At 45.3% G+C, this 26,722-nt stretch overlaps 1 protein-coding gene across 1 annotated transcript in view; it reads right to left on the bottom strand.

Annotated features, from left to right (window-relative positions):
• Positions 1 to 26,722, bottom strand: part of LOC147716885 (uncharacterized) — a 2,312,058-nt gene that overhangs the window by 65,849 nt on the left and 2,219,487 nt on the right. The window contains exon 12 of the mRNA XM_086919819.1: positions 25,395 to 25,446. Coding sequence (XP_086775945.1) covers positions 25,395 to 25,446 — 52 coding nt within the window. The remainder of the gene's footprint in view (positions 1 to 25,394; positions 25,447 to 26,722) is intronic.

The raw sequence follows: 26,722 nt of genomic DNA, 5'->3' as shown, positions 1-26,722 counted from the left end.
TGTTGTCCAAGTGTTGGGTCAGCAGAGGAAGTACACTTCTTTCCAGGATTATAGACAGAAGAGGTAAGTTTGATACAGGTCTAAAGTTGTTCAGATCCTCAGTGTCTAAACCTGGCTTTTTCAGCAGTGGAGTGACTTAGCCAACTTTGAGGCATTCTGGAACGACTCCTGAGCTCAGTGAGCTGTTAATGATCTTGCACCATAGCGGAGCTAAGACAAGCTTCAGGTCCTTGGTCAATTGAAGGGGTAGCTGATCCAGGCCGTGGGATGAGGGTTTAGCATTGGAGATTAGTTTGATTATCTCTACTTCCTGAAGTGAAGAAAGACCATTGTTTTGGGGGGTTTAAGGAGGCGCAATCATTTGATTCAGATAAAGATTCTTGCAAAGTTATATGGGCAGACTCTGAGAAGGTGCCCTCAGTCTTACACATTATTGAAGGCTGAGGAGCCACTAATAGCTCTTCTGATGTGAAAGCAGAGTATACGATCTGAATCTTCTTCTCAAAGAAGTTATATAAGCTGGAGCATAGCGCTGGGGAGGGCATGATTTTTCCTTCAGCCACAGAATGGTTAGTGAAGGATCTAATAATCCTAAATATTTCTTTGCTTGAGTGCACTGCACCATCAATCTGTTTAACAAAGTACTCTTTCCTGGCCATTCCCATCATTTTACATAGTTTTTTTAAAGCTCCGTTATACTTCAATTTCGCTTCAGGGTCGTAATCTTTCCTCCATAGCCTTTCCAATTGCTTGCAACCACTTTTTTCCCTCCTGAGATCATCCAAGAACCAGGGGGCTGAGGGGGATTCTCTCTGGGATTTAGGAATTGTTAGTGGTGTCACCACATCAAGTGAGGCCAAGATTCTGGAATTAAACAGCGCAGCATCCGCATTAGGATCTCCTGAGCAAGGTTGGTCCCCGTGAAGAATCAATGGGCCTACAATGTCCGCATTCACTCTCTTCCAGTTCCTCCCTGCCATAGATTGTTTATAGCCCAACTGATGTGATTTACCTATACTGAATGAAAAAGGTACTAGACAGTGGTCTGACCATGTCATTTGTTAGAGAAAATAAAGTTGAGTGTGTGACTTGCTTTGTGAGTGGAAGTGGACATGTGCTGCGTAAGGTTTGCTCCCTTCAAGGATTGGCCTAGGTGTGAGGCAAGGGTGCAAGAGGGGTCATCCACATGGAGATTGAAATCCCATAGGGCTAAGAAATTTGTGTATTGTAAAGATTTCTGCACAATCAGGTTACTCAACTCCCAAAGATGAGAATTCAGGCAGTCTGGTGGTCTATATATTATTGGCATGCGAGGGAAAGGATAGGGGAGAGCTCAATGCAAAAAATCATGCCCTCAATGGAGCTAAGACTGTACAATTCAGAGAAAGTAATGTCCCATGACTCCTTACAAGTGATTGCCACACCACCCCCTCGCTTCTCACCTGACCTATTGACGCAGACCACCTTGAGGCCAGGGGGGATTGGCAGTCTTAGTTTCAGGAGAGTGTCCGCTTTCAACCAAGTTTCCGTAAGGAACACTATATCCCAGCCATGATCTGTTAGTAAGAGCCAAATATAATCAGAATGCCTAGGCAGCAATCTACAGTTAATCAGACTAGCTCTTATCCTTCCTCCCGATGATCTCAGTGCTTGGGAGGCTTATCTTGGCTGCTACATACCCCTCCTGGGACCTCCTGCATAAAATTGCAGATCTTAAAATGGTAGGAGGCGTCAATGTTCTGCATAGATCTCCATGGGATCTAGTGCATGAATTACTGCCTAGAGTAAGGAGCGAATCACGCAACCAGGATCGAGCCCCCTTGCTACCCAAATAGGCAGCATGGCTGGTGCTGGGTGTGATCCAGGGGCGGATGGGCGCAGACGGGCTTGCCTTTGGTGCATAGCATTTCCGGAAGTCCGGCAGTGCAATGCTGCCATCATAGAACTCCTCTCATGAGTTTAGAAAAATGCTATACTTGCAGTCCTCCTATCAGTGGCAGCTCCTCCATAGGGGGCGCAAGGGCGTCGACCCACTGCCTCTGTATGCAGATAATTGATTCAGGTTTGCATACAGTTTTTACATGAAAACAAATGATCTCTGATATGCATATAAAAGCTGTAATGTCCACTTGGCAGCAGAAGAGGGCTTCACTAGTTGTATTGCGCATGTGTCAGGCGGGGGCTGTTAGATCCCGGCCTCACACAATTACAATACATATCTCACATGCTGTACTAGCGTCACGTAGTGCAGCATGTCAGATAATGGAGCTTCAGCACTTGTCCATCATGTACCCTTTAACCCTATCAGAAGTCGGAATAGAGAAAAGGAGTTTACCTCTAACCCTATCCCAGCTTCTGATTGGGTAAAGATTTTCAACCAAGCTCTGTTGAGATGCTTGGCAGAGTTATGCCATCCAGCAATCGTGGGTCCTGCTGGAAAAGCATGTGAGCTCGTGGTGGAGAGGCCTGCTCAGGTACATAATGTATTTTGCAGTTTTATTTTGTATGAGTGTGCGTGTCCGTGTTTGTTTCTTTACGTGCCGGTCTGTATTATGTTATTATGATTGTCATTGAATGCATGTCTGGGGGTGTTTAGGTTTATGTTCATAAGCGCATGCTATACAAAAGCCAGTGGGGTGGAAGGGTACTAGCAAAGGTTAATTAAAGGTGAAATGCTTTCAGGTTAAACTTTTTTCTGCTTGTTTTCGATGTCAACTCAGCTTCCAAGCTCTGAGTTTCCTCCAAGAGGGAAGCCTGAAAGGAATCTCTGTACACTTTCAAAAAATTATCACAATTAGTCTGCTTTGTAAATATTTCTTTTAGACAGCCAGTTAAAACTGTGTCTAATGTATATATCTGATAAGAAGTTGTAAAAAAGTAGGAAGCTTCTTTTATAAAAAATAGTATTTTATTTAAGATATGATGAAGGGAAGCACAGCACATCCAATAAGTAAGAGGTAAAGGGAGATAATACAGTTGGGAAAGAATCTGGAACCAAGGATGTAAGATGCAGGCACGCATCATACATTCCAGGTTCCAGCACACTGAGGTAGGGCAGAACAGATCAACAAGCAGTGGAAAAGCAAGGATGCAACACATCTTACCCCAATAAAAGAAAAGGATCAACACAGATACCTACTGGGAGTTATCTTGGGTCTAACATCAGATTTAACCCTAGAAGCAACAGACAAATCTTTAAGAACAGGAGTCTGAGGAGGTACATTAACTTGCACATGAGGAGGAACATTGACAAGTGCAGGAGAAGGCGAGTTGGTCTGAGCACGTGATGGTGATGGTGATGGTGATGGTGATGGAAAAGAATCAGAAGTAGCAGGGCATCTAGCAACCCTACGAACATTCCAAACCCTCCCATCTTGTGTGGCAACACAGTTTTTAAACACCTTGACCACCTTAATAGGAGGAAAAAATTTGGAGAAACCTTTAATTAAGAATCCAGGTTTCTTTATCCTCACCCACTCACCCACAACAAAATCATGAAGCTTAACATTCATTCTGGAATCATAAGCAAGTTTCATACTCTGCTGTTTGTCTTCAACACGCTTGGCAATACTTTCGACATCAACTTTAGAATCATTCCTATTAAGTTTTTTAACCCACCAGGGGCAAATGGCAGAAGAAGGTTCTCTACCCTTTAGGAGTTTGAAAGGGCTCACACCTGTAACCGAATGAGGCGTGATACGGTAGACCCAAAGTCTTTTCCTGACCATCTCCAACCAGGAATCATTGGAAGAACCAATCCCAGAGATACAATCTTTGAGGACACGATTAAAACGTTCCACCAGACCATTTTCTCTCGGCTCGTACAAAGACACAGTGTGATGTTTAATACCACAGCAGTCAAGGAACTGTTTAACTTCGGAGGAAACAAGCTGTGTACCGTTATCTGTGACAAAGGTTTCTGGAAAGCCTTCTCTGGCAAAGATCTCTTTTAAGAAAAGCAAAATGACCTGAGAGGAAATACTATTTACAAACTTAACTTCAGGCCATTTAGAGTGGTAATCAACCAACACAAGTGCAAAACGGGTATTAGAAGGTAACTGTTTAAAAGGGCCTGAGATGTCAAAAGCCACTTTTTGCCATGGAAATTTGGGCCAAGCCACGGGTTTGAGGGGGGCAGAAGACAAATGGAGCATTTTGTCACTGGTAATGCACTGAGGACATTCCCTTACCATCCTATCAATCATTTTGTCAATGCCAGGCCACCAAAAGTTTTCCCTAACCAGGCGCTTCATGGACGACATGCCAATGTGGCCTTGGTGAGCTAACAACAAAATCTTCTCTTGTAAAGAAGCAGGGGGAATTAATTTGCCAGACTTAAACAGAAACCCCCCAAATTCTTCAATCTCTGAAGAAACTTGGGAAAAGGAAGCTAATTCAGAAGGAATGGATCTATTATTAGGCCAACCATCCTTCACAAAACCAAAAATTTGTTGACAAATGGAATCCTTTGCCATTTCACTAAACCACTCCTCCTCAGACAATGTCAAAAACTCACTCGAAATACAATCCTCAATGGAAGCAATAACATCAACATCCTGGTCAATGGTGGAAACCTTATCAACACTACACGGTAGTCTGGATAAAAAATCTGCCGTTACGTTACTTTTTCCAGGAACATACATGATTTCAAAATCATATTCCTGGAGGCGTGAGGACAAGCGAGCAATCCTGGCAGTCGAGTTCCAACCACCACCAGGGGAGAGGATACCTACCAATGGTTTGTGGTCCGTTCTCAAAACAAACCTGTTCCCCCAGACATAGTTTCTGAAGTGTTCTACAGCCCAAATGCATGCAAGTAGCTCCTTTTCAATAACAGAGTATCTCCTTTCAGTGGGAGATAAAGTTCTGGAAGCGAAGGCTACACACCACTCATCCTTACCGGCAGTTTGACTCAACACGGCACCAATGCCATACAAACTGGCATCAACAGTAATGACACATTTCTTACTTATACAGAAAGATTTGAGAGTGGGGGCATTAACAATCTCACTCTTAATTTGCTTGAAAGCAATGTCTTGCCTGTCAGACCAGACAAATTTGGCTGAGCTTCTAGTCAGCTCCCTTAAAGGTTCCATCTTGTTGGCAAAATTTTGAATGAATTTACTATAATATTCGCACAACCCCGCAAAAGAGAGTAACTTCTCTTTACTATCAGGGGCCGGTGCATTCATAATTGCGTCAACAAGGTTCTTCTTTGGTACCACTCCATCTCCAGAGAGAGTGTGTCCCAAATATTCTACTGATTTACAGAAAAATTTACATTTGCTGGCTTTAATGGTCAAGCCTAAATGCTCTAACTTAGAACAGACATCTTTAAGGTGAGCATGATGTTCACTATTGTTTTTTGAAAAAACCAGAATATCGTCCTGGAAACATTTGACGAATGACAGGTCTTTGAAAATATGGTACATGGCTCTCTGAAACACTGAAGCAGCCGAAGCTAGACCAAATGGCATTCTCTTAAACTGAAATAACCCATGAGGGGTAATGAAAGCAGTAAATTGTTTGGAGTCTTCAGTGAGTTCGATCTGGTGATACGCAGATCTCAGGTCTAATGTAGAAAACACACTAGCCCCATCCAACATGCAAAGCATTTCGTTAATATTAGGGAGTGGATGACAGTCAGTGACTAAACTCTTGTTAAGTGCCCTTAAATCAATGCATAGCCTAATACTTTTATCGGGTTTAATGGCTAAAACAATGGGGGAAACCCATTCGGACGATTCCACTTCCTCAATTATACCATCTTTCACCATGGTGTCAAGCATATTCCTGAGTTCGTCCCTAATACTAATAGGCACTCCCCTTAACTTCTGTTTAACAGGAACAGAGTTAGGTTTAACTTTAATCTTATGACTAAACCCATTCAATTTGCCTAATTTGTCAGAAAACACTTTAGGAAAAGCACGAGAAATCTCAGTGAACTCAGATGATTCAGTGGAATCTCCGTCGGATATAGCTAAAACTAAGACAGGATCTTTAAGTCTGGGATTTAAAGAAACACCAAGTCTCGCTTGGTCCCTCCACCCCAAGACATTCACACCCTTCCATGCAATGTAAAGTTTCACATTTGCAGAATTATTTTTGATAGTAAGCACAACTTCCTTAAAGCCAATAATATTGATCTTGGAGCCATCAAAATTATAGCCACGTATGTCAGGTTTAGATAAGGAATTAATATCAATTAAATCACCAAAGGACTTAATACAATAGTCATGCGTGATTATAGTCCAAGGAGAACAGGAGTCTACCATAAGCTCTAGCACTTTGCCTAAAATGGTAACGGGACTTTTAGGAGAGGAAAGGGTATCAGCCAGAGATAAATCAAATGACTCCTGTATAGTAATTACAATACCAAATTCCTTAATATCTGGATCATTGCATGCATCATCATTGACATATGATATTTTACCAGAAGAACGTTTAGAAGAAGGGATAGAAGGTCTTCTAGTGTCCTGAAAGGACCTTGTGGAAGTTTTGCACATATTAGAAAAATGACCAGAGCGTCCACACTTATTACATTGTCTAGAGATAGCTGGACATTGAGGAAAGGAAGCAATGTGGTCAGGGTTTCCACATCTAAAACAATAGAATTGTTTAGCTTTTCCATCACTCCTGTTGGAAGACACAACATTTCTTTGTTCTTGGGGTTTTACAACACTAACTTCGCTAGAAGAAGTGGAATTAGTTGAGGAGGAGGAAGCAGTAGATGCTTTATCTAATGTTTTTATCCATTTATCGGACTGTTCAAGAGCTTTAGCAGTACTGATCGCTATTTCCAAACTGGGATCACCTAAAATCCACAACTGCTCTTGAACCTTCTTACTTTTTACATGCACAATGATCTGATCCCTGATCATTTCATCCGTCATAAGACCAAAATTACAATGTAACGACAATGCACGTAAAGCTGTAAGGAAATCATCAAAGCACTCATTTTCATCCTGAACTCTGGTATAAAACTTAAACCTATTAAGAGCGACACTAGTAACAGGTTTGAACCTCCCTTCAATTCTAGCAACAGCTTCATCATATACACTACTGTCACCTCCAGATCTTACAGGTGGTAAAGTTCTAAAAACTAATTGCCCTTCTGAGCCTAGACAGTGTAGAAATATGTTCTTCTTCCTCTCCGCAGACATACGTTCTCCATCCATGGCCTTGAGGTATGTGAAAAACTCATCTTTCCATCTTGTCCATGGAATGGGTGGATCACCCTTAGACTGTAAAAATTTTGATGGTGGATCAAATTGCATGTTGGCAGTAGGATAAAAATAAATGTCCAAATGACTTGTTAAGAAATGTCACTAAACAAAAAAAAAATGCCAAAAATATCCAGCAGATGGCAGTCTAGTGAAAGAAAAATGAACTAGTACAGAAGCTTTCCATAGGCAACTCCACAAAAACAGTTAAATTGTTATATATGAGCATTCTGGAGCCATGAACAAGTCACTGAAATAGCGCTACAAAATAAAGAATATGCGCAAAATAATGAATGAAGAAAATAATACACGCACTGAGGGAAAGCGTGTAAAACAGTACCTTTGTCCTTTTAGTTAGCGCGAAGTTAAGGAAATGCGCTTGCCCGGTGAAAAGGAAATGATCCCTCGTGTGGCACTCACTCGGTGATTAGGTTGCTATAGCAACGTTGCGTGAAGCGCAAAGGCTTAGGATTCACTGCGCAGTCATACGCGATGACGCGTGATGAGTCACAGAGGTTGGTTCGCAGCAGCCAATGAGGAGCAAGAAACGCTGAAAGACGCTGATTGGTTAAAGCCTCGGTATTTGTTTGACGTAAACAGCTGCTGTTTCCACGAAGGAAAAACGAAGAAATGCATAAAAACAGTTAAAACGCTGAATACTTAGCGTATTTTCACCGGACTTGGAGGAAAGTAAAAAGGAAGTACTCCGTTTCACTCCAGAAGGACTTTTGAGGCTGAAAATGTGGATTCTTCTGATTTCTGCTCCTGTGCTTCGGAGAGATGTGGCAGAAAGAAGATGAGGGTCCCACGTCGCCAGTGTAAAAAAGTAGGAAGCTTCTTTTATAAAAAATAGTATTTTATTTAAGATATGATGAAGGGAAGCACAGCACATCCAATAAGTAAGAGGTAAAGGGAGATAATACAGTTGGGAAAGAATCTGGAACCAAGGATGTAAGATGCAGGCACGCATCATACATTCCAGGTTCCAGCACACTGAGGTAGGGCAGAACAGATCAACAAGCAGTGGAAAAGCAAGGATGCAACAGAAGTGCCTGGTGAGGCTAATGGGGGTGGGTGATCTTGCGCCCAGTGGATAGCCAGGGTGGGAACTAGTGAAATAACACAGGGTGTATAATAAAAAGGCCTGTTGTCGTGTAGTGTTGCCCCAGGAAAACACAGGACTCGATGGCTTGTTGTAAGTCGTCTTTATTTACTTATCGTTTAGCATGCACGTTCCCTGACCTCTTGCCTCGAGGTCCTCCTTCTGAATGTCCTTGTCCCTTCCTGTCCCCTCCCCTGACCGGAAGTGGTGTCCGGTGTCCCCTGTCCTCTGCCCTTTGTCTCAGGGTCCTAGTGCCCCCGGCCTGGGCACGACACCTGTGAAAAGTGTCTGTCAAATTGGTGAAAGAATCTGACTACAGAATTCATAGTGCTTTCGGGTTTTTACAAACCATGCAACTGGCTTTTTTGATTTTGATGATAATCCTGTTTATTTCTACCACTATCGCTACCACACAAACCAGAATGCAACAAATATCTGTGAAACATAGGAACTGCCAGCACTTGAGATTAAATGAGTGTAGCTACCTAGAGTGCAAGAGGTGCCATTGCACAGGAGCCTGTAGTGTGATGGGCCCTCTTAACCCCTGTTTTCGCAGCCAATCTGCACCAGGGAGGCCACATTTTCTTGCTTGCATTTGAGCTTTACTTTGCCAGTGTGCTACCATATTTTGTAAATTAGGGAAACACTATGGTCCTATCGGCACAGGGCAAGGGCTGGATGTAGTTAGTAGTATTCTCCGTCTCTTCTCTTTGTGCATTGTCAAAGATCAGTGAGTCACTACTGATGCAGCACAGGCCTCTCCTAGCAATTGAATTGCCATTGTTAGAATTACTTTCTGGTGGACAAAGCAAGTGAAGTACATAGTTTCTGCTGTTGCAGTCTGACCTTTTAGTATATTTTAACAGTTCCTCCGCATATCGACTGGTTGAACCATTGGGGAGTTAGATAATTAAAGAAAATGCGATAAATGCAGTGATTGGCATCTATGTTTTTTACTAACATTTCATGGGTAAGGGGATAACCCAAAACTCAAGCCAGGGACTTTGGGTTACCTCATTATGGTCACTCAGCACCATCCTGTGTAGGTATTTTGCGCCTCAACTATTTAAAAGTTCACCAGCCGCCACTGCCCCCCATTCCACAGCAGCAGTCTAATTTTTGCTTCCAGCTCATATGTATTATCCCAACAGAAATTTATCAGAGCATTTACACCACTGCCTGTTTTACACATGGTAAAATGCATGATTTAGGGTACCACTCTGGAAACTAGGAATGGATTCTTTGCAGGATTTGACTTTTTCAGCTGATATACATGAATCCTTTAATAAACATTTAAAATTAAAATGGGGGATTGCGCCTACTAAGGCAACGTAGCAGGATGTAACAAGAGTGGATGTAAGGGTGTGTGAACAGGAAAAAAATATGTGGTAAAACAATAGGTATCAAATGACATTAAGAAATAAATGGATAAAATAGCTTTGTCAGAATAGGGAAAATTGTGTAAGACAGATTTTAGACAGAGACCCTTGAAGTAAATGTAAATGCAACAAACTACATCTGGCATGTTGTTACCAAGACTTACGGATAAGGCTGCCAGAACCAGTCTATTATTCACATTGCTGACAGAAGTGAAGGTATACAACAAAAAAACATGCTGATCAACACGATTTTGAATGGCTACTTAAAAAGCCTATATTTTACCGACAACATCCTAGATTCACAAATATTTTTTTAATAACAATGACACACTCACAGCTTTCTGTGGAACAGAGAGAAATGTTGAACAGTACCTTGTTGAAAGAATAAATATTGTCTACTCTGAAACAAATAAAAGTTGGGAAAACTCCTGATTTAGCAATGTTGATGTATCAATTACACTCTGTTATACGAGTAGATAAACTTTTAGATGTCTATAACAAATTATTTTACGAGGGATCACTTCCTGACACAGTGAGGGAGGTTTTGATTGCATTGGTGCCTAAACTTGATAAGGAACCAGATATCTTTAAGTCCAAATGAATATGCTATATTCTAGGGCTTGGGTCTCATGGACTGAGTGGTAGTCAAAGCTTAAAACAAAGTGGTGCATGGCAATGCCCCATAGGCTCAGTTTGTCATGGGAGGGGTCCTTTAATGGTTCTGTACAACAGGGGGGAAGTACTGGCCTTAGAACTAAAAAGTAGATGCAGCAGAACAGTTCCATAAGGTTGATGGCATCCGCTCAGTGCTCAGCGCCACATTCTCCCACTGCAAAAACCCCATAGAAGTCAGGCTAATTGAGAGTAAAATGGACACCTAATGTTTGAGAAGGATACTAAATTATATTACCTTATCCAGAGATTGGAATCTCTGTAAAGACACTGAAGTGGAGATTAAGAGAGAAGTTAACCTTAAAAGATTTTTAAAAAAGAGATACACCCCCAAAAAAATTTCTCCATGGAAATGAGTTAGGGTCACAAAAAAGAGAGGTGAACGATGGATTATTAAATAAGATTTTGTTGTATGAGAAAGAAAAGTTATTACGTGATGCTTTAGTAATTAAAGTATTGAGTGCAGAAAATAAATTAATTCAAAAAGCTGAGAAAGAATTATCTTTCATTGAGAAATCTTGTAAAAAAATATAAATACTTCTGGGCTCTAGAGAAATGTGTATGATTAATTATGAACATCTAAATTTCAGAAAATTGATCCAACACAAAATGTTATAACATGTTGATAGCCATTACATTCCCCATCCTAGTGAAGGCGTAAGTGATTTAGCCAAAACTATGGAGTCGTAGTCGATGTTTACTTTTGAAAGATGAATAGGCTATAACACAAGAGTTGTGAAAGATATGAAATGTCTCATGAGCTGCAGATAATTTGGAATCATGTACTCCATTCATCTTAGATGACTCGCTCTTCCAAGTTTTTAATTTTGAAGGATGTATGTTTTGTCTACTTGGTTGAGTTTTTAATGTTTTTTATGTGGATTATATATAAAATAAATAAATGCATTTATGGATGTGTATTAAAATAATGAAATTATAACAACCAAAGTTACATTTGAGAATAACTCAGGACCGATTCACAGAACTAACTTAAGACAAAATCCTAAACTTACTACCATTTACTCATTTTGGTATTCACAGAAGGCACTTACTCATTTTGATATTCACAGAAGGCACTTACTGATTGATGAGTAAGTGCCTTCTTTGAATACCAAAATGAGTAAGTGCACTTACTCATTGACAACAGACTGACTGCTCGTTCCGATCCGAAGCCTCCGAGATCATCTGCGGCGTCCCGTAAGGATCCTCCCTCAGCCCGACGCTCTTCAACGTTTACATGGCGCCTCTCGTATGCATCGCCCGACATCACAACCTCAACATAATCTCCTACGCCGACGACACGCAACTGATCCTCTCCCTCACCAAGGACCCCCTCACCGTCAAAGCCAACCTCCACCAGGGAATGAAGGCTGTTGCCGACTTGATGGAGGATAGCCGCCTTATGCTGAACACAAACAAGACAGAGATCCTCATCCTCGGGCCCAAACCCTTCAGCTTGGGACGACTCCAGGTGGCCCGCATCACTGGGGTCACTCCCCACACCTACCAACCACGCACGCAACCTGGGAGTCATCCTTGACTCGAAACTCATCACGACCAAATAAGTCAACGCTGTCTCCTCCACCTGCTTCAACACCCTCCGTATGCCCCGCAAGATCTACAGATGGATCCCGACAGACATAAGGAAAACAGTCACCCAGGCCCTAGTCAGCAGCAGACTCGACTACGGAAACACCCTCTACGCCAGAGCCCTGACCAAGCTCATCAACAGACTGCAAAGAATCCAGAATGCCTCGGCACACCTGATCCTCGACATCCCGCGCCGTGACCACATCACCCCCCACCTGAGGAACCTGCACTGGCTCCCCGTCGACAAAAGAATCTCCTTCAAGCTCCTGATCCACGCGCACAAGGCACTCCACAAGACCGGCCCAGCCTATCTCAACGGTCGACTCTCCTTCTACGTACCCAACAGGAATCTCCGATCCACAGACCTCTCCCTGACCACCGTCCCATGCATCCGTAGAACCACAGCCAGAGGCAGATCCCTCTCCCACCGCGCCGCCAAGACCTGGAACACCCTCCCCCTCAACCTACGACAAACCGAAGACCTTCTAACCTTCAGGAGATGACTCAAGACCTGGCTGTTCGACCAGTAGCAACAGCACTCCCCCCCTCTCCCCACCCTCAGCGCCTTGAAACCCTTGCGGGTAAGTAGTGCGCTTTACAAAATATTTGATTGATTGATTGATTTACACATTCAATGCATGGTATAGTGGTGACGTCACCATGCACATGGGATAACTCTGAATACATGACAAGACTTTCCACATATAAACAAAACTTATAGCTGCAAGGTGTGCCATTGTTACGTGTGAAGCACTCAGCTAATTCTGGCTTTTTGCCCATGTCACTTTATTTCTGGGGGTACTGAGCTCCTAGTTCCAAAGCAAATAAAGATTGGAAGCCCAGAATGCAATGTGATGTCTGTTAAAAGGGGGACTTGAAGTGTTACACCACCTTAATGTAGTCAGGCAAAGAGTACAGAAAAGCAGTAGCAAGCATGCGTAAAGCATCATATTTTAGGTACAGTATAATTTAGGGATACAAAAGAATCATCTTTAATTCAAAATGTTAAAGCTTTGTTTCATAAGGTACTGTGGTGTTTGCAAGTTTGACCACCTAACAGCATCATATTATTTAGCAAGGTGTAGGTGCACAACTCCAAACTGTTTCCAGGAATTCATTTATTGAAACATTTGAATAAAGTACTTTCGAGTCCAATGTAAGATGGATAACTCAGGCAGAGTCCTGACAAAGTGAGTGTGAGAGGTGATAAGATGCAAGAAAGAGTAATGAGACGTGAGAGTGAGTGCAATTCACAGACTTTCTATGCTTAAAACAGTCTACAAAACATCTATTGGACACAGTGGCAATGGGAACACACTACATATCCTGCATTTCTTTTCCTTGAATCAAATATTTGCTTTATAGCAATCACTGCAAAATAAAAACAATTTGTTTTTATAAAAACTGAAAAAACACAATTTTAGTCTATTTTAGGGGTTAGGTAGCTGAATAAACGCTGATAAACAGTAATTTCAAAAGGTTAGGAAAACACTGAGAAAACACCACTGAAACCCAAAAATAAAACACTAAAAACAAAATAGCATATGCACATCGCATTATCGAAGTATAGGCACCTAGTTAAAAAATGGCAGCAAGCCAACAGATATCAAGCCCTTCAATACTGGGAAAAGGAGCATGTATAGGGCAGATATGCCTCCCCCTGGATAGAGAACATCATTTTCTGGGGGAGGTATATCGATGATATACTGGTAATTTGGAATGGTCCCATTACCCATTTGGAGAACTATTTCCAATTCCATAACCAAAGTCCTTTCAATGTGACATTGACTATGGTGCATTCAACTGAACAAATTGATTTCTTGGATGTGACCTTCGTTGTTAAAGATGATACAATTCAGAGCACACTGTTCTGGAAACCAACGGAAAGCAACAGCACACTGCATGCGACGAGTGCACACCCGAAAAGTACCATCTCAAACATTCCATATGGGGAGATGGTAAGGTTGCGCCGTAATTGCAGTGAAGATACTTTGTTTAGAGGACATGTACAAGACACTAAGAAAAGATTTAAACAACAAGGCTATAAACAGAATATTCTAGATGTTGCTGAAAACAAAATACTAAATAAACGCAGAGAAACAACATTAGAGCAGAAACCTATTAGGGACAAGCAAAAGAATCAAATTGCTGTTGGACTGGTGACAAAATACAACAAACATAGTCATGGGGTGTATAAGATCTTAGCCAAACACTGGTCGCTGTTACAAGATGTCCCTGGTATTAAAGGAGAGATATCTGCAAAACCAAAGGTTACTTACAAAAGGGGCAAGACTCTGAGAGAGATGCTCTGCCCGAGTTACGTGATGCAAACAAAGAAAAATGCTATTACATGGCTACAGGGACCAATATATGGGTTCTTTACATGTGTTGCCTGTAATATTTGCCAATTTGCCAAAAACAGAACAAAGGACTTTAGTTATAATACGAAGAGGATTTATACCATCAGGCATATGATCACATGTAAAAGTACATATGTGACATACTTGCTGGGTTGCACGTGTAACATCATTTATGTGGGAAGTACAATTCGCCCTTTGAAAACCCGCATACAGGAACATGTGAGAGCCATTCGAAACCAAGATATGAGATACCCTATGACATTACACATGAAGGAACATTATGAGGGAAGAACGGACATATGGTTCCATGGCATAGATCACATTCAACCCAACCCCGGGGGGGGGGGGGGGGGGGGGGGGAATCGAGAACTGTCCCTTAGACGTAATGAAGCAGGTTGGATCTGTAGATTGCAAAGCACTATTAAGGGTCATAATACTGATGATGAGCTACATTATTTTCTCCAATGAGAGGGTGTCATCAAATTAGGCCTTTGGATATCACGATAAGCAGTTAAATGAAGTTGGGTGCGGAATCACCATTTTTAATCTCTAGTGGCCTATCCTATAGTATCGGGATTCTCCTGAGAAAGATACCTCTGAATAGGACATTGAAAAATGCAGGGTTATATTTTAGCTATCGCTTTATTTACATTCAAATACTACTATTGATGTGAAAATGTAACATTGTTCTAGAAGCAAAGGTACAAAAAATTAGAGATTAGATTGGGATAATATTGAGATATAAAATAACACATTAGCAGGATTTGGTTATCATGTCATATTGAATACTTATTCCAATTATAAAAATGTGAAATATACGTTTCGATAAATGCACAAGTGATGAAGTAAAGAGGGACAATGCACACATTGAGGTATTGCTTCAATGGAGAACAAACAATATGTATGGCCTTACTACGCTGTTACAAATATGCCATGTCTGGATGTATATATGGCCCTATTATGCTGTTATAAATATGCTAGGTCAGATTATATATGTTTTTAGATATAAGTGTGATGAATATCACACTGGTTGGAACTATTGGGAGCAAATGCGTCATATTATCAATAATTGAACTTTATGCTTTAGACAGATCGATCCACACGACATGCCAGATGCACTGGTGGCATGTTTTTTAGACCGACCTAGTACAAATTAGTATGTGACCCCCTTTACATATAATTTAAATATTATAAACTGTAGATTTTTTTTACCATATGCTAACAATTCGAATGGGATTTATAAATTCCTTTACAATATCAAAACAATATAAGTGAGCCATGACAAACTTTATTTAACCTTTAGATGTCATGGTTTGAGGCTACTCGTGCAATACGCCATATTCAAATGGCGAGTGCTTTATTAGATTCGGGAATGGTCAAGCTACGGGTATCCCATGGGATGGGGTGTAGTTTAGAGACCTCCCCTAGGTGATCACGGCACGTGAGTACGGAGTGCACGCTGCACGTAGATTTAAGGAGCGTTGGAATTGGGCGTTCTCCTTCGAACATTTGAGCTGACACTCTGTTACTGTTGCCGTACGTTGCTTTTCTGGTGAGTGTAGCGGTAGGCTTAAATGTTTTCGTTTCGGATAATTGGTATTGCAGAGGCCGCCGCACCCCCCGCAGGGGAGGAGAGGCTTGGAGGCCGGCGCCATAACCCACGCAGTGCCCACCAGTGGGGTAAACTGGTTATGGGCACCTAAAAGCGTCCAGGAACCAGTGGAAGCGGGGTGCGCACCAGCCACCCCGACCGGAAGTGACCCGTGACCCGGGCGCCCCCCAAGGGTCGGCCAATGGTCACCTAGGCTTTGTTTGAACCCCCCAATCAGGGGGGCTCACCTGAGGCCCTTATGGAAGGGCCAAGAGGATTTAAGAGCCGCCGCTCCCCAGCAGAACCACAACGTCTTCGAGGAGCTGGGGGAGCGGCGCAACGGCAACAACGACTGAAGGACCGAAGAACCGAAGCAGAGGGAAGGCGAGGCCCTGTCGGCGAACTCCAGGTCGCGGTCTTTCCGAAGAGGACAGCACAGCGGTGCGGGGCGCCAAGCTTATCCCCCAACTCCTCGAGGTAGCAGAAGAGGTCGAGGCATCGGCGAACGAACTCGGCAGCACCGATCAAGCCCCCTCCTCCCCCGCCTCACCGCATCTAGCGCGCATCGGGCCGCTACGGTAAAAGGGGGGAGACCTCTAAGAGCCAGGATCCAGGCGGGCCTAGGTGCAGTGGTCAGCACATCCCCGCTCTCTTGCTACGGTGGGAGGCGCGGTCCCCCTGCCCGCCTCAGCGACATCCCGCCAACACAAACCAGGCGGGACGCATACCTCACTACGGTTGGGCCAGGCCGAGACTTTCTCCTCTGGAGCGTCGAGCGGAGCAGCAGTAGCCCACCACGACTCGGTTCTCCTGGAATGGAGCGCATAGCGAGAACGCGCCCACACCATCCTCGCTGCCGGAACCTACGCATCAGGCGGTGCATTCGTCAGAAGGAGATCAGCACGCTCAGAGCCCTGTGGAAGCACACGCATCGCGCGGTGCCACAGCAAACGGCCTGACGCAGGCGCGCAGAAACGCCAGGGTGACTGCGGTTTCACGAGGGAGCCATGGCAGAGGGCCAGCCTGAAGAGGTCACAGAGCTACTAAGGAGAATCCGCGAGGTATCAGCCATCCACGGGGACGACTGGATGCAGCCGCATGTGAACAAGCGGAAGGAGAACAGACCGGGAGACCAGGCTGAGGAGGAACCAGGCCCGTCAGCACCCAAGAAGCCCAAAGTCACGCCGCGGAAGAAGACAGCCAAGAGGAACCCCCCAAAGAAAGTGCGCCAGAAATCCCCTCCGCCGAGGCTGGACGACGGGGACCAGGGCGAAGCGACTGGCAGAGGAGTGAACGGTGAGCATATCAGTACCATCGTTAAAGAGTGCTTAAAGTCGCTGGCGCCAGCATTGCTTAATGGCGCAGGGCAGGGGGTAGCTGGGCCTAGGGAGCAGCGCGCAGAAGAGGCAGCAGGCATGTCATGGCACATGGTCGACCCAGGGTGGGCACGACAGGCAAGGGTGCAGGAACAGGTGGGTCTGTCCACACAGGGCGAGCAAATTTCACCGCTAGCCGGTTGGGGGTACGGCCCCACGGCAGGGAGCCCAGCACTTGGTGGGCTAGTCACTGACCCCTACGTCAGGCCATCCCCCGGCCCGGCGTCCTTGACAACAAAAGCCACGGGCCTAGCATGCCTCATCCCCCTGGCAGTGAAGGAAAGAATATGGCGCAAGGAATTCATAGATATATTCTCGCTGCTGGAGATACAGCTTGAGGCCCTCGACCTTACCACGTGCGACAGGAAAGAAGAGGACAGGAAAGAAAGGCGCGGTGCCAGAAAGGAGCGTAATTTTGAAAATTGGTTAGATGCATTCAGAATTATGGCATGTATTATAGTAGAGAAGTTCCCCCACTGCGCCGCTGATCTATGGTTATACGAGGCCAATATTCATCTAGCACAGAGGCAGTTCCCTGGGGAGGCTTGGCTGGAATACGATAAAGGTTTTAGATTAAAAATGCAGAGGCATCCCGAGATCGAGTGGGATGAGGAGGATGTCTCGGGGTTCATCCACAAAATGCTCGCAGCCAAGGAAGTGAGAGCTTGGGCAGGTAGAAACGACCAGTCCTTTCGGAGCTCTTACCAAAAGGGAAAGAACAGAACTTACCAGAGGCAAACCACGGGGAGATCCTACTCACCAACCACAACCAAAGCGATTTGTTGGAGATATGAGGCAGGCGATTGCTCATGGGGCTCTTCATGTAAGTTCCAACACGCATGCTCCAGCTGTGGAGGCAGGCACACCGCTGCGGCGTGCAAGGGGGCCAAGCGCGAGTCAAGGGGCGACAAGAAAGAGAAGAACAAGAAGCACTAGCCCTAAGGCAGGGAGAAGCGGGGACCTGGTAGACATTCGAGATTGCCAGCTGGCCAGATCCCCCATTAATACGCAACAGCTGCGCAGATTAGCAAACAAATATCCAAACAAAGGGGACGCCAGGGTGCTGGTAGATGGATTTGAACAGGGTTTTGTCATCCCATTCCAGGGCCTGTTACCACTAGAGGGGGCGAGCAATTTAAAATCAGCGATGCAACACCCTGAGGTGGTAAGTGCCAAAATAGCGAAAGAAAAGAGCTTGGGTAGAATCGAGGGCCCCCTCCCAAAGGAGCTACACGCAGGCATAGTGGTCTCTCCACTGGGGGTGGTCCCCAAGAAGGAGCAGGGGCAATTTAGATTAATACATCACCTATCATTCCCCGATGGATCGTCCGTGAATGACGGAATCGACCCCGAAGCCTGTTCAGTAGGTTATGCGTCGGTGGAGGACGCAATTGAATTGGTTAAAGCGTCAGGAAAGGGATCCCTCATGGCTAAAGCGGACATCGAATCTGCTTTCCGCCTGCTGCCTGTCCACCCCTCCAGTTTCCATTTACTGGGCTTCCAGTGGGAGGGAGACGTGTTTATTGATAAGGCCATGCCTATGGGTTGTGCCATATCGTGTGCCTACTTTGAACAATTCGCTACCTTTTTGGAATGGGCTCTGCATGACGGGCACCAGGAAGGCGGAAAATTGCACTACCTGGATGATTTCCTGTTCACAGGCCCAGCAGGATCCCCTATGTGCGCTAGTACGCTGGCAGCTTTTGAGGTTTTGACCAGGTCCCTTGGGGTCCCCCTAGCAAGGGAAAAAACGACAGGCCCAACCACGAGACTTACATTCCTGGGCATAGAACTGGACTCCATTGCAGGGACTGCCAGGCTGCCCGCAGACAAAGTAAAGGAATTCAGGGAAGAAGTGGCCAAATTACGGGGCCGGAACAAAGCCACCCTCAGGGACATCCAAGGAGTGATAGGAAGACTGAACTTTGCGGCCAGGGTAATCCCCACCACCAGGGTATTCTCGAGGCGTCTGACAGGGCTGACGGCAGGCGTCACCCACAGACATCACCACATCCAGTTGAGTGCGGGTGTAAAACAAGACCTGCGTCTGTGGGATGAGTTCCTGCAGGATTTCAATGGTGTTCTGATCTGGAGAGAAGGGTGGGTGCCGGCCAAGCAGATAGCCCTCTACACGGATGCAGCCGGGAGCCGGGGTTTTGGGGCAGTCCTGGGTAAAAGATGGTGTGCAAGCCAGTGGCCAGACAGATGGCATGCGCAGGGGCTCACCAAGAACATCACATTCCTTGAACTGTTCCCAATAATAGTGGCGCTGACCGTGTGGAAAGAGGAGATAAAAAACCTGAAGCTCAGTCTATGGTCAGATAATAAGGGAGTAGTGCAGGCCATTAACAGAGGCGCAGCGAGATGCAATGACATGTTGAGGCTAATGCGGCAGTTAATAAAATTACGGCTGGAAGGGAACCTGGAGCTGAAGGCCCGCCACGTGCCAGGGGCAGAGAACACGGCAGCAGATGCACTATCCCGGTCCCAAATGAAGCGTTTCAGAGAGCTGGTTCCCGGGGCAGACAGGGAGATGACCCCTTTTCCAGCATACCTTTGGGACCTGGGGGGGTAGACCTGTCCAGACTGGTAGGGCACGCACTCACCCCAGAAGCAAGCAGGAGATACAGGAACTACGCAAGCACAGTAATGAGAGTCGGGGGCATAAAATCACTCGAAGACAAAGCAGGGACTCGCACAGCAGTAGAGAAATTCGTGCAATGGGCATTCAATGCCAAGAAAACAAGATCTTGGGCACAGGCGCACTTGTCCGCCATCGCCCATTTTGCCAGGCTCCACACAGGCGAGGATCCCACGGCCTCCTCCTATCTAAAGACAGCCTTGAAGGGCTGGAAAAGGGTTGAAGGGTCAAGAAAGGACGACAGGCGCCCCATTGACTTTAACAAGCTGGGTCAGCTCCTGGGGGCCTTGGGAGGCATCATTACAGACAAATTCGAGCTACTACTATTTAGGGCAGCATTCACCATGGCCTTCATCGGCGCATTCCGCATCAGCGAGATAGTTGCGCGGCTGCGCCAAGCAAGACAGGCCCAGCGCAGCGATGCCTACAGGCTAGGGACATCAAACCCATGGCAAGGGCCGTTGAACTCACACTGAGACAGACCAAGACGGACAGGGCACAAAAGGGGACGACTATACGTCTCCATTGCATCCCAGAGGCTGGGCTCTGTGCAGTGTGCTGGTTATTCAAGTACATGGTGGCCCGCCCGGCTGGCGAGGGCCCCCTCTTTAAACATCAGGATGGAAGGAACCTGAGCAAGTGCCAATTCACAGCAGTGATGCGCCAGGGTTTGGGTAAAGCCGGTTTTCAATCGGCGTCTTTTGCCCCTCACTCTTTCAGGATCGGCGCAGCGACCTCGGCATCGCAGCATGGCATGCCTGAGGACAGGATCCAGGCCGTGGGCAGATGGCGTTCCAAGGCCTACAAGTCATACATACGCCCACACCTTGTATAAAAATAAAAAAAAGGGGTGGGGTGGGGGGGCAGTCACTTTGGGATGCCGCACGGCAGGGTGCTTGTCCCTCAACCAAACCCGGTGCGCAGCAGGCCACCTTAACGGAATTCTTTCTCTTGGCAGGGGGACGCCCGCGGCTGGTCTGGGTGGTGGGACATTCATTTATGTCCAGAATGGAGTCTTGGTGGCGGCGATCGGGTCACAAGACAAGCAGGCCCAAAGCAACGTACATCCGCTGTATAGGGCAACTGGGTATGAGATGGGAACAGCTACTGCCAACGCTGGACAACCTCATGGCAGACTCTGCGTGGCTGCCCGACGTCCTGATCATTCACCTCGGGGGCAACGACCTGACGCGGCTAGGTCGCAAGGCAGTGGGGCAGGCCATCCAAAAGGACCTCACCAAGGCGGCGAAATGGCTGGGCTCCACGACAGTAGTCTGGTCAGAAATGATCAGCAGGAGGCACTGGAGAGGCGCTGACTCCAACAAGGCGGTGGATAATGCGAGGCGAAAATTGAACACCGCGATGCACAAGTTCTGCTCCACCAATGGCCTGGAATCAATCCGGCACGGCCTCATCCACCCGGGCCACCCGGAGCTTTATGGCCAAGACGGGGTACATCTCTCCGACAAGGGGATGAAGGTGTTCTGGGAGAACTTGTGGGGTGCAATGGCGCTCGCAGGTTGTAGATAAAAAAAAAAAAAAAAACGGAGGGGAGCCACGAACCAGGGGCAGGTGGGGGAGCCGCAGAAAGACGTGAGCCTCCCTGCGGCGTGGCGGAAATCCTACAATGGTTGGCTTAGGAAACACACCGGCGGGCGGTGTGTAGGAGGAGGGCCACTCACTTTTGAATGCCGCACGGCAGGGTGACGTGGCCGCACAAAGGAGGGGAGTAACAGGAGGAGACGGCACTCGCGGCCCAGACCCGGCCGGACGGCAGGGCGCAAATGGTAGCGAGCTGGGGACCTAACTCCAGACAGATACGCTCCCCTCCACGACACGCAGAAGGCGTGGTCAACCAACCACTGGAACACCAATAGACTGAGAAGGAGCTGGTTTTGTACAAGTGCCATTTACGAACTGAAGAGGGCACAAAAAAGACTGATACCTGTTATCACCTGATGGTGTCATAGTTGGTAATATGACGTGTATGATTGATGGGTACAGTTTGCAAATGGAAGATTGCATAACCAGTATGTGTTTTAATATTAATAAAGCTGCGGCCAACAACGACCATCACTAATAACCGTTATTGTTGGCTGACATTATTTTCCATCAGCTTGAAGATTGGCATGCGGGCCGGGGAGTGTGTTTGTGTTTTGGGTACCCATGGAATAGGCAAGTGCGGGGGTTATTGCAGAGGCCGCCGCACCCCCCACAGGGGGGGGAGGCTTGGAGGCCGGCGCCATAACCCACGCGGTGCCCACCAGTGGGGTAAACTGGTTCTGGGCGCCTAAAAGCGCCCAGGAACCAGCGGAAGCGGGGTGCGCACCAGCCACCCCGACCGGAAGTGACCCGTGACCCGGACGCCCCCAAAGGGGCGGCCAATGGTCACCTAGGCTTTGTTTGAACCCCCCAATCAGGGGGGTTCACCTGAGGCCCTTATGGAAGGGCCAAGAGGATTTAAGCCCCGCCGCTCCCCAGCAGAACCACAACGTCTTCGAGGAGCTGGGGGAGCGGCGCAACGGCAACGACTGAAGCCCACCCACCCACACCTAAGGGACAGCAATGTTGCAGTGCTGGACAAGGGAAGGGGTGTTTGCGGAAATCCTACAATGGTTGGCTAAAGAAACACACCGGCGGGCGGTGTGTAGGAGGAGGGCCACTCACTTTTGAATGCTGCACGGCAGGGTGACGTGGCCGCACAAAGGAGGGGAGTAACAGGAGGAGACGGCACTCGCGGCCCAGACCCGGCCGGACGGCAGGGCGCAAATGGTAGCGAGCTGGGGACCTAACTCCAGACAGATAAGCTCCCCTCCACGACACGCAGAAGGCGTGGGCAACCAACCACTCGAACACCAATAGACTGACAAGGAGCTGGTTTTGTACAAGTGCCATTTACGAACTGAAGAGGGCACAAAAAAGACTGACACCTGTTATCACCTGATGGTGTCATAGTTGGTAATATGACGTGTATGATTGATGGGTACAGTTCGCAAATGGAAGATTGCATAACCAGTATGTGTTTTAATATTAATAAAGCTGCGGCCAACAATGACCATCACTAATAACCGTTATTGTTTGCTGACATTATTTTCCATCAGCTTGAAGATTGGCATGCGGGCCGGGGAGTGTGTTTGTGTTTTGGGTACCCAGGGAATAGGCAAGTGCGGGGGTTATTGGACGATGAAGACAGGTTTAGACGTAAAGCGCATCGGTTTTAAATGAATAGTCTGATTTAAAATGTCATGTTTGGTGTGCAGGGCATCGAGCCTAAGCGCGTTGGACTGTTGCTTAATCACATAGCCTCGTAACCAACAGGCTCCTAATTTTTACAGTGCTCGATAACATCAGGAAATTGGTGACACGACTTCCTGCCATGCATATGTTTTATAAGGAAGCTATTTGAGAGAAATAGGAATAACAAATATATGTAAAGTGGTGGGGCAAACTTAGCCAGACATACGTAATACGTGGGATTGGTGCTTTGTGACAATTTTGTCCGATATGGTATAACGGGTACCGTATTGAGGAAGGGGGGGTGTTGTTTGATAATGTGCATTTGAGGAAAAGATATGCGGGCTAGTGGAAACGGGCATCTAGCCGTAATGATATATTAGGAAAGGTGGTGGCTCATTAAAAATATTCCGATGCATAGTTTGAAAAATACAAACAGGGGACTGGTGGTATCGAGTGTACTTCCCCAGTGAGGATCTACTGTTGCTGTCAAGGGAGTAGTGTTAAAGTAGACAGGATATATAGATATGGAGACAAATCTTATTGTTTCTGTTGTATAGGAACAGTAGCCGATTACATGCAAGATACCGAACACGACGGACAAGATTAGAAGACTGTGTTTATCGGACACAGTCAATATGGTAAGATGCCGTTTTAACTATTAGGATACACGTGTGATTTACAATGTAGTTTCCCACTTAGGAGGGCTAATAGAGGTCATGAAAAACCTTGCCCTGGCCCACGTGTGAGGACCAGATATTGGAATTTGCTCTCTCTTGATCCAACCAGTGATGGAATTTGACACTTATATACAAATATCAGAACAGAGGCTTCATGTTATGATATGACAAATATTTACCATTGTATATCCGATTGGCAAGAGAAAATGTATTACTTCGGGCTCTTGCAGGTGACAATATGTCGAATTGGGTCCAGCTTAGGATATATAAGTGTTCATGAATTGTTAGTTAGAGTAATGGCATGTGATGATACTGTACCCTTGGGATGTCGTGGTAACACTTAAGAATATGATTCATGCAATCAAGGTCAAAATTATAAAGAAGAAAATGTGAGGGGCTGATTTTTATGCAATAAGATTGGTATAAAATGAGGATGGGGACATATATTTAATGAGAATCTGTTTTGTTTTTCAACAAAAGATTGAAATTAATTGTTGCACATATGGATGTAACCATAGTGTAATTTTAGCTAGGGAATAGTGTTGTTGAGGATTAGAGACCAGTGTTCGAAGTAATTCTCTTCTTTGTTGATATAAATACTAGGACGGAATGATAAATGTTTGTATATATTATTATACACGTAATTTTTAAATGTTTTTACAGACCTCACGAAGTTCTTTTGAACGAAACGCGTTGGCTGCCCGATGGAATTTGAATAAAGAAGACTAAAGCAATCTGATACTGGATGGACATTTTCATTTAAATCCATTGTAATTTGTACTATTGATATATGGTGGTGCAATCCACAGTGGGTGGAATCTTTGTTTCTGATCAAAAGCGATCGCCTCTTGGGAACAACGGAGGCAGTAGAAGTGCACACCACGAGAGCCAGAAGCTCATTACTCTCGATATAAGTTGGACGGGTGGGCATTTGGTTAATTGAGAGGTGCGTCACACACAATTTCTTTGTGTGTAGTGTTGAGTTGTTCCGGTTTGGGTTTTTCACAGAGTAAGAAAATAATTTGAGCAGAATGTGCTGCTATCCTCTGCATATCATGTCTCTTACTGTTTTACTGCTCACAAGGACCAGACCTATGGCAAGGTGCGCTGGCAGTAGGAGGCCTTCTTCAAGAGTTTTTAGCAGACTATATTTTCTATATTAAAGAAGCCAAAGAAGGGCTGTAAGAGAATGTCCTCTGCCACCCTACCTTCATTTGAAATAGAAACGGAAACATGACTGGTTGGCAAAGGAGCCTTCAATAGTGTACACTTTTGTTTCTAGTCTGGGTATAATATGCTTACACTGTGTACATAATGATTGGCTTTGTAAATGCATAAACAGGATGGTTCACTGGAGCCGATGGTTCTCTAGAACCTTAGGCAGTCTTAGGTTAGATGCAAAATTGACTTGGCCAAGATGCAAAATGACACTTGCTGCTGTCAAGGAGCTTGACAGAAACACAATTACAATCTGTAAATGTGAAACGTGCTTCCAGTCTTAAGCTTGCTTTATTATAATTGTACATTACATAAAACTTAAATTTACCTGATGTGATTCTTTTGTGGCATTTTGTGTAGTCAGCTGTCCTTCAGGAGGCCTTAAAAATGAAAACAATCGAGTTAATTTGATAATGTGTTTTGCTTGTCCAACATCAAAGAAATAGTTCTACTTGCAAGTGGAGTGGTTCATCACTGCCAAGTGACTCTATGGTGTTTGTGACATTGACTTCCATTTGCACTTTTAACAGTCAATTTAGAGGTTGCCAATAGCTGTAACAAAGTCAGGACTGGTTAAAGATGTCACAAGTTGAGAATCACTTGGAAGACCATGGAAGACACCAACATTTGTTTACATTTATTTTGAAATAAAAATACACAGAGAAAACAGTCTTTGAATACTGCAAAGCAAAGAGCATGTGAGGATGGTGAAAGCTTACACGGATAAATATTTAAATTTCTGTCATCTACACAGCAAAAGTAACATGAGAGCAATATTACCTGATCTGGCAATTTATGTTGGCATAAATTATGGTGAAGGGAACATACAACCAGATGGGATGGAAGAAGCTGTGTTATTTAATACTATAATACAGAACTAGCAAATTGTAATGTCTTCTTAGCAGAGACACAGCCAACGGAACGGAGAAAGTAGAGATACATTAAGTCAGCAGTTTTAAGAATATTAGATTTATTAGATATGTTTTTACCAGTTGTTGCTCAATTAACATTTGCTGAAAGCTAACATGCTAAGATTCTGTATGGTACAAAAAACAGAACTACACAGTGTAGTGTTCTGAGACTATGTGCACTAGGACCCTTGTGGTTCTGGGCGGACTAAACAGAGGAATTACTCAACTTGTTGGGAGGTGTTAAGATGAATGGTTATGACATAATGAAAGTTCAACATGTGATCGTATGCTGAGGAATAAAAACGTCTTGCAGAGCTCTGCGTATAGTGTATTTACTTGCTAGCTCCCAGGCTGGGGAGGGTGCTACAATTGGCCACATGTAGGGTGTAAGTGCCCCAAAGCAACAAAACTGCTCTCCCTGAGAGTGTGTTAAGGTACAGTAACCTGCTCGTTCGAAGCATCACTTCAGCCCAGACACAGCCCTCTAAGAAGGTAAAGGCTGTGCAGAGGAGAACTTTCGGAAAGCCAGTCAGAACCCGCTCGTAAGGCTGAAAGAAGAGATACTGAGCTGCCCGGTAACACAGAGCCTTGTTTCATGCAAAGCAAATGCTAAAGGAAGCGATAACCAGGTATGAAAGCAGAAATATACTTACCGGCAAGAGCAAAGTAAGTGCCACACCACCTTAAAATAGGAGCGAGACAATTTGAGCACAAGCACATGGTTCTACTTGCAGAAGCTGCAAGC

The sequence above is a fragment of the Lissotriton vulgaris genome, chromosome 5 (assembly GCF_964263255.1).
Source record: "Lissotriton vulgaris chromosome 5, aLisVul1.2, whole genome shotgun sequence".
Taxonomy (NCBI): domain Eukaryota; kingdom Metazoa; phylum Chordata; class Amphibia; order Caudata; family Salamandridae; genus Lissotriton; species Lissotriton vulgaris.
This window is presented reverse-complemented; position numbering and strand designations above follow the sequence as displayed.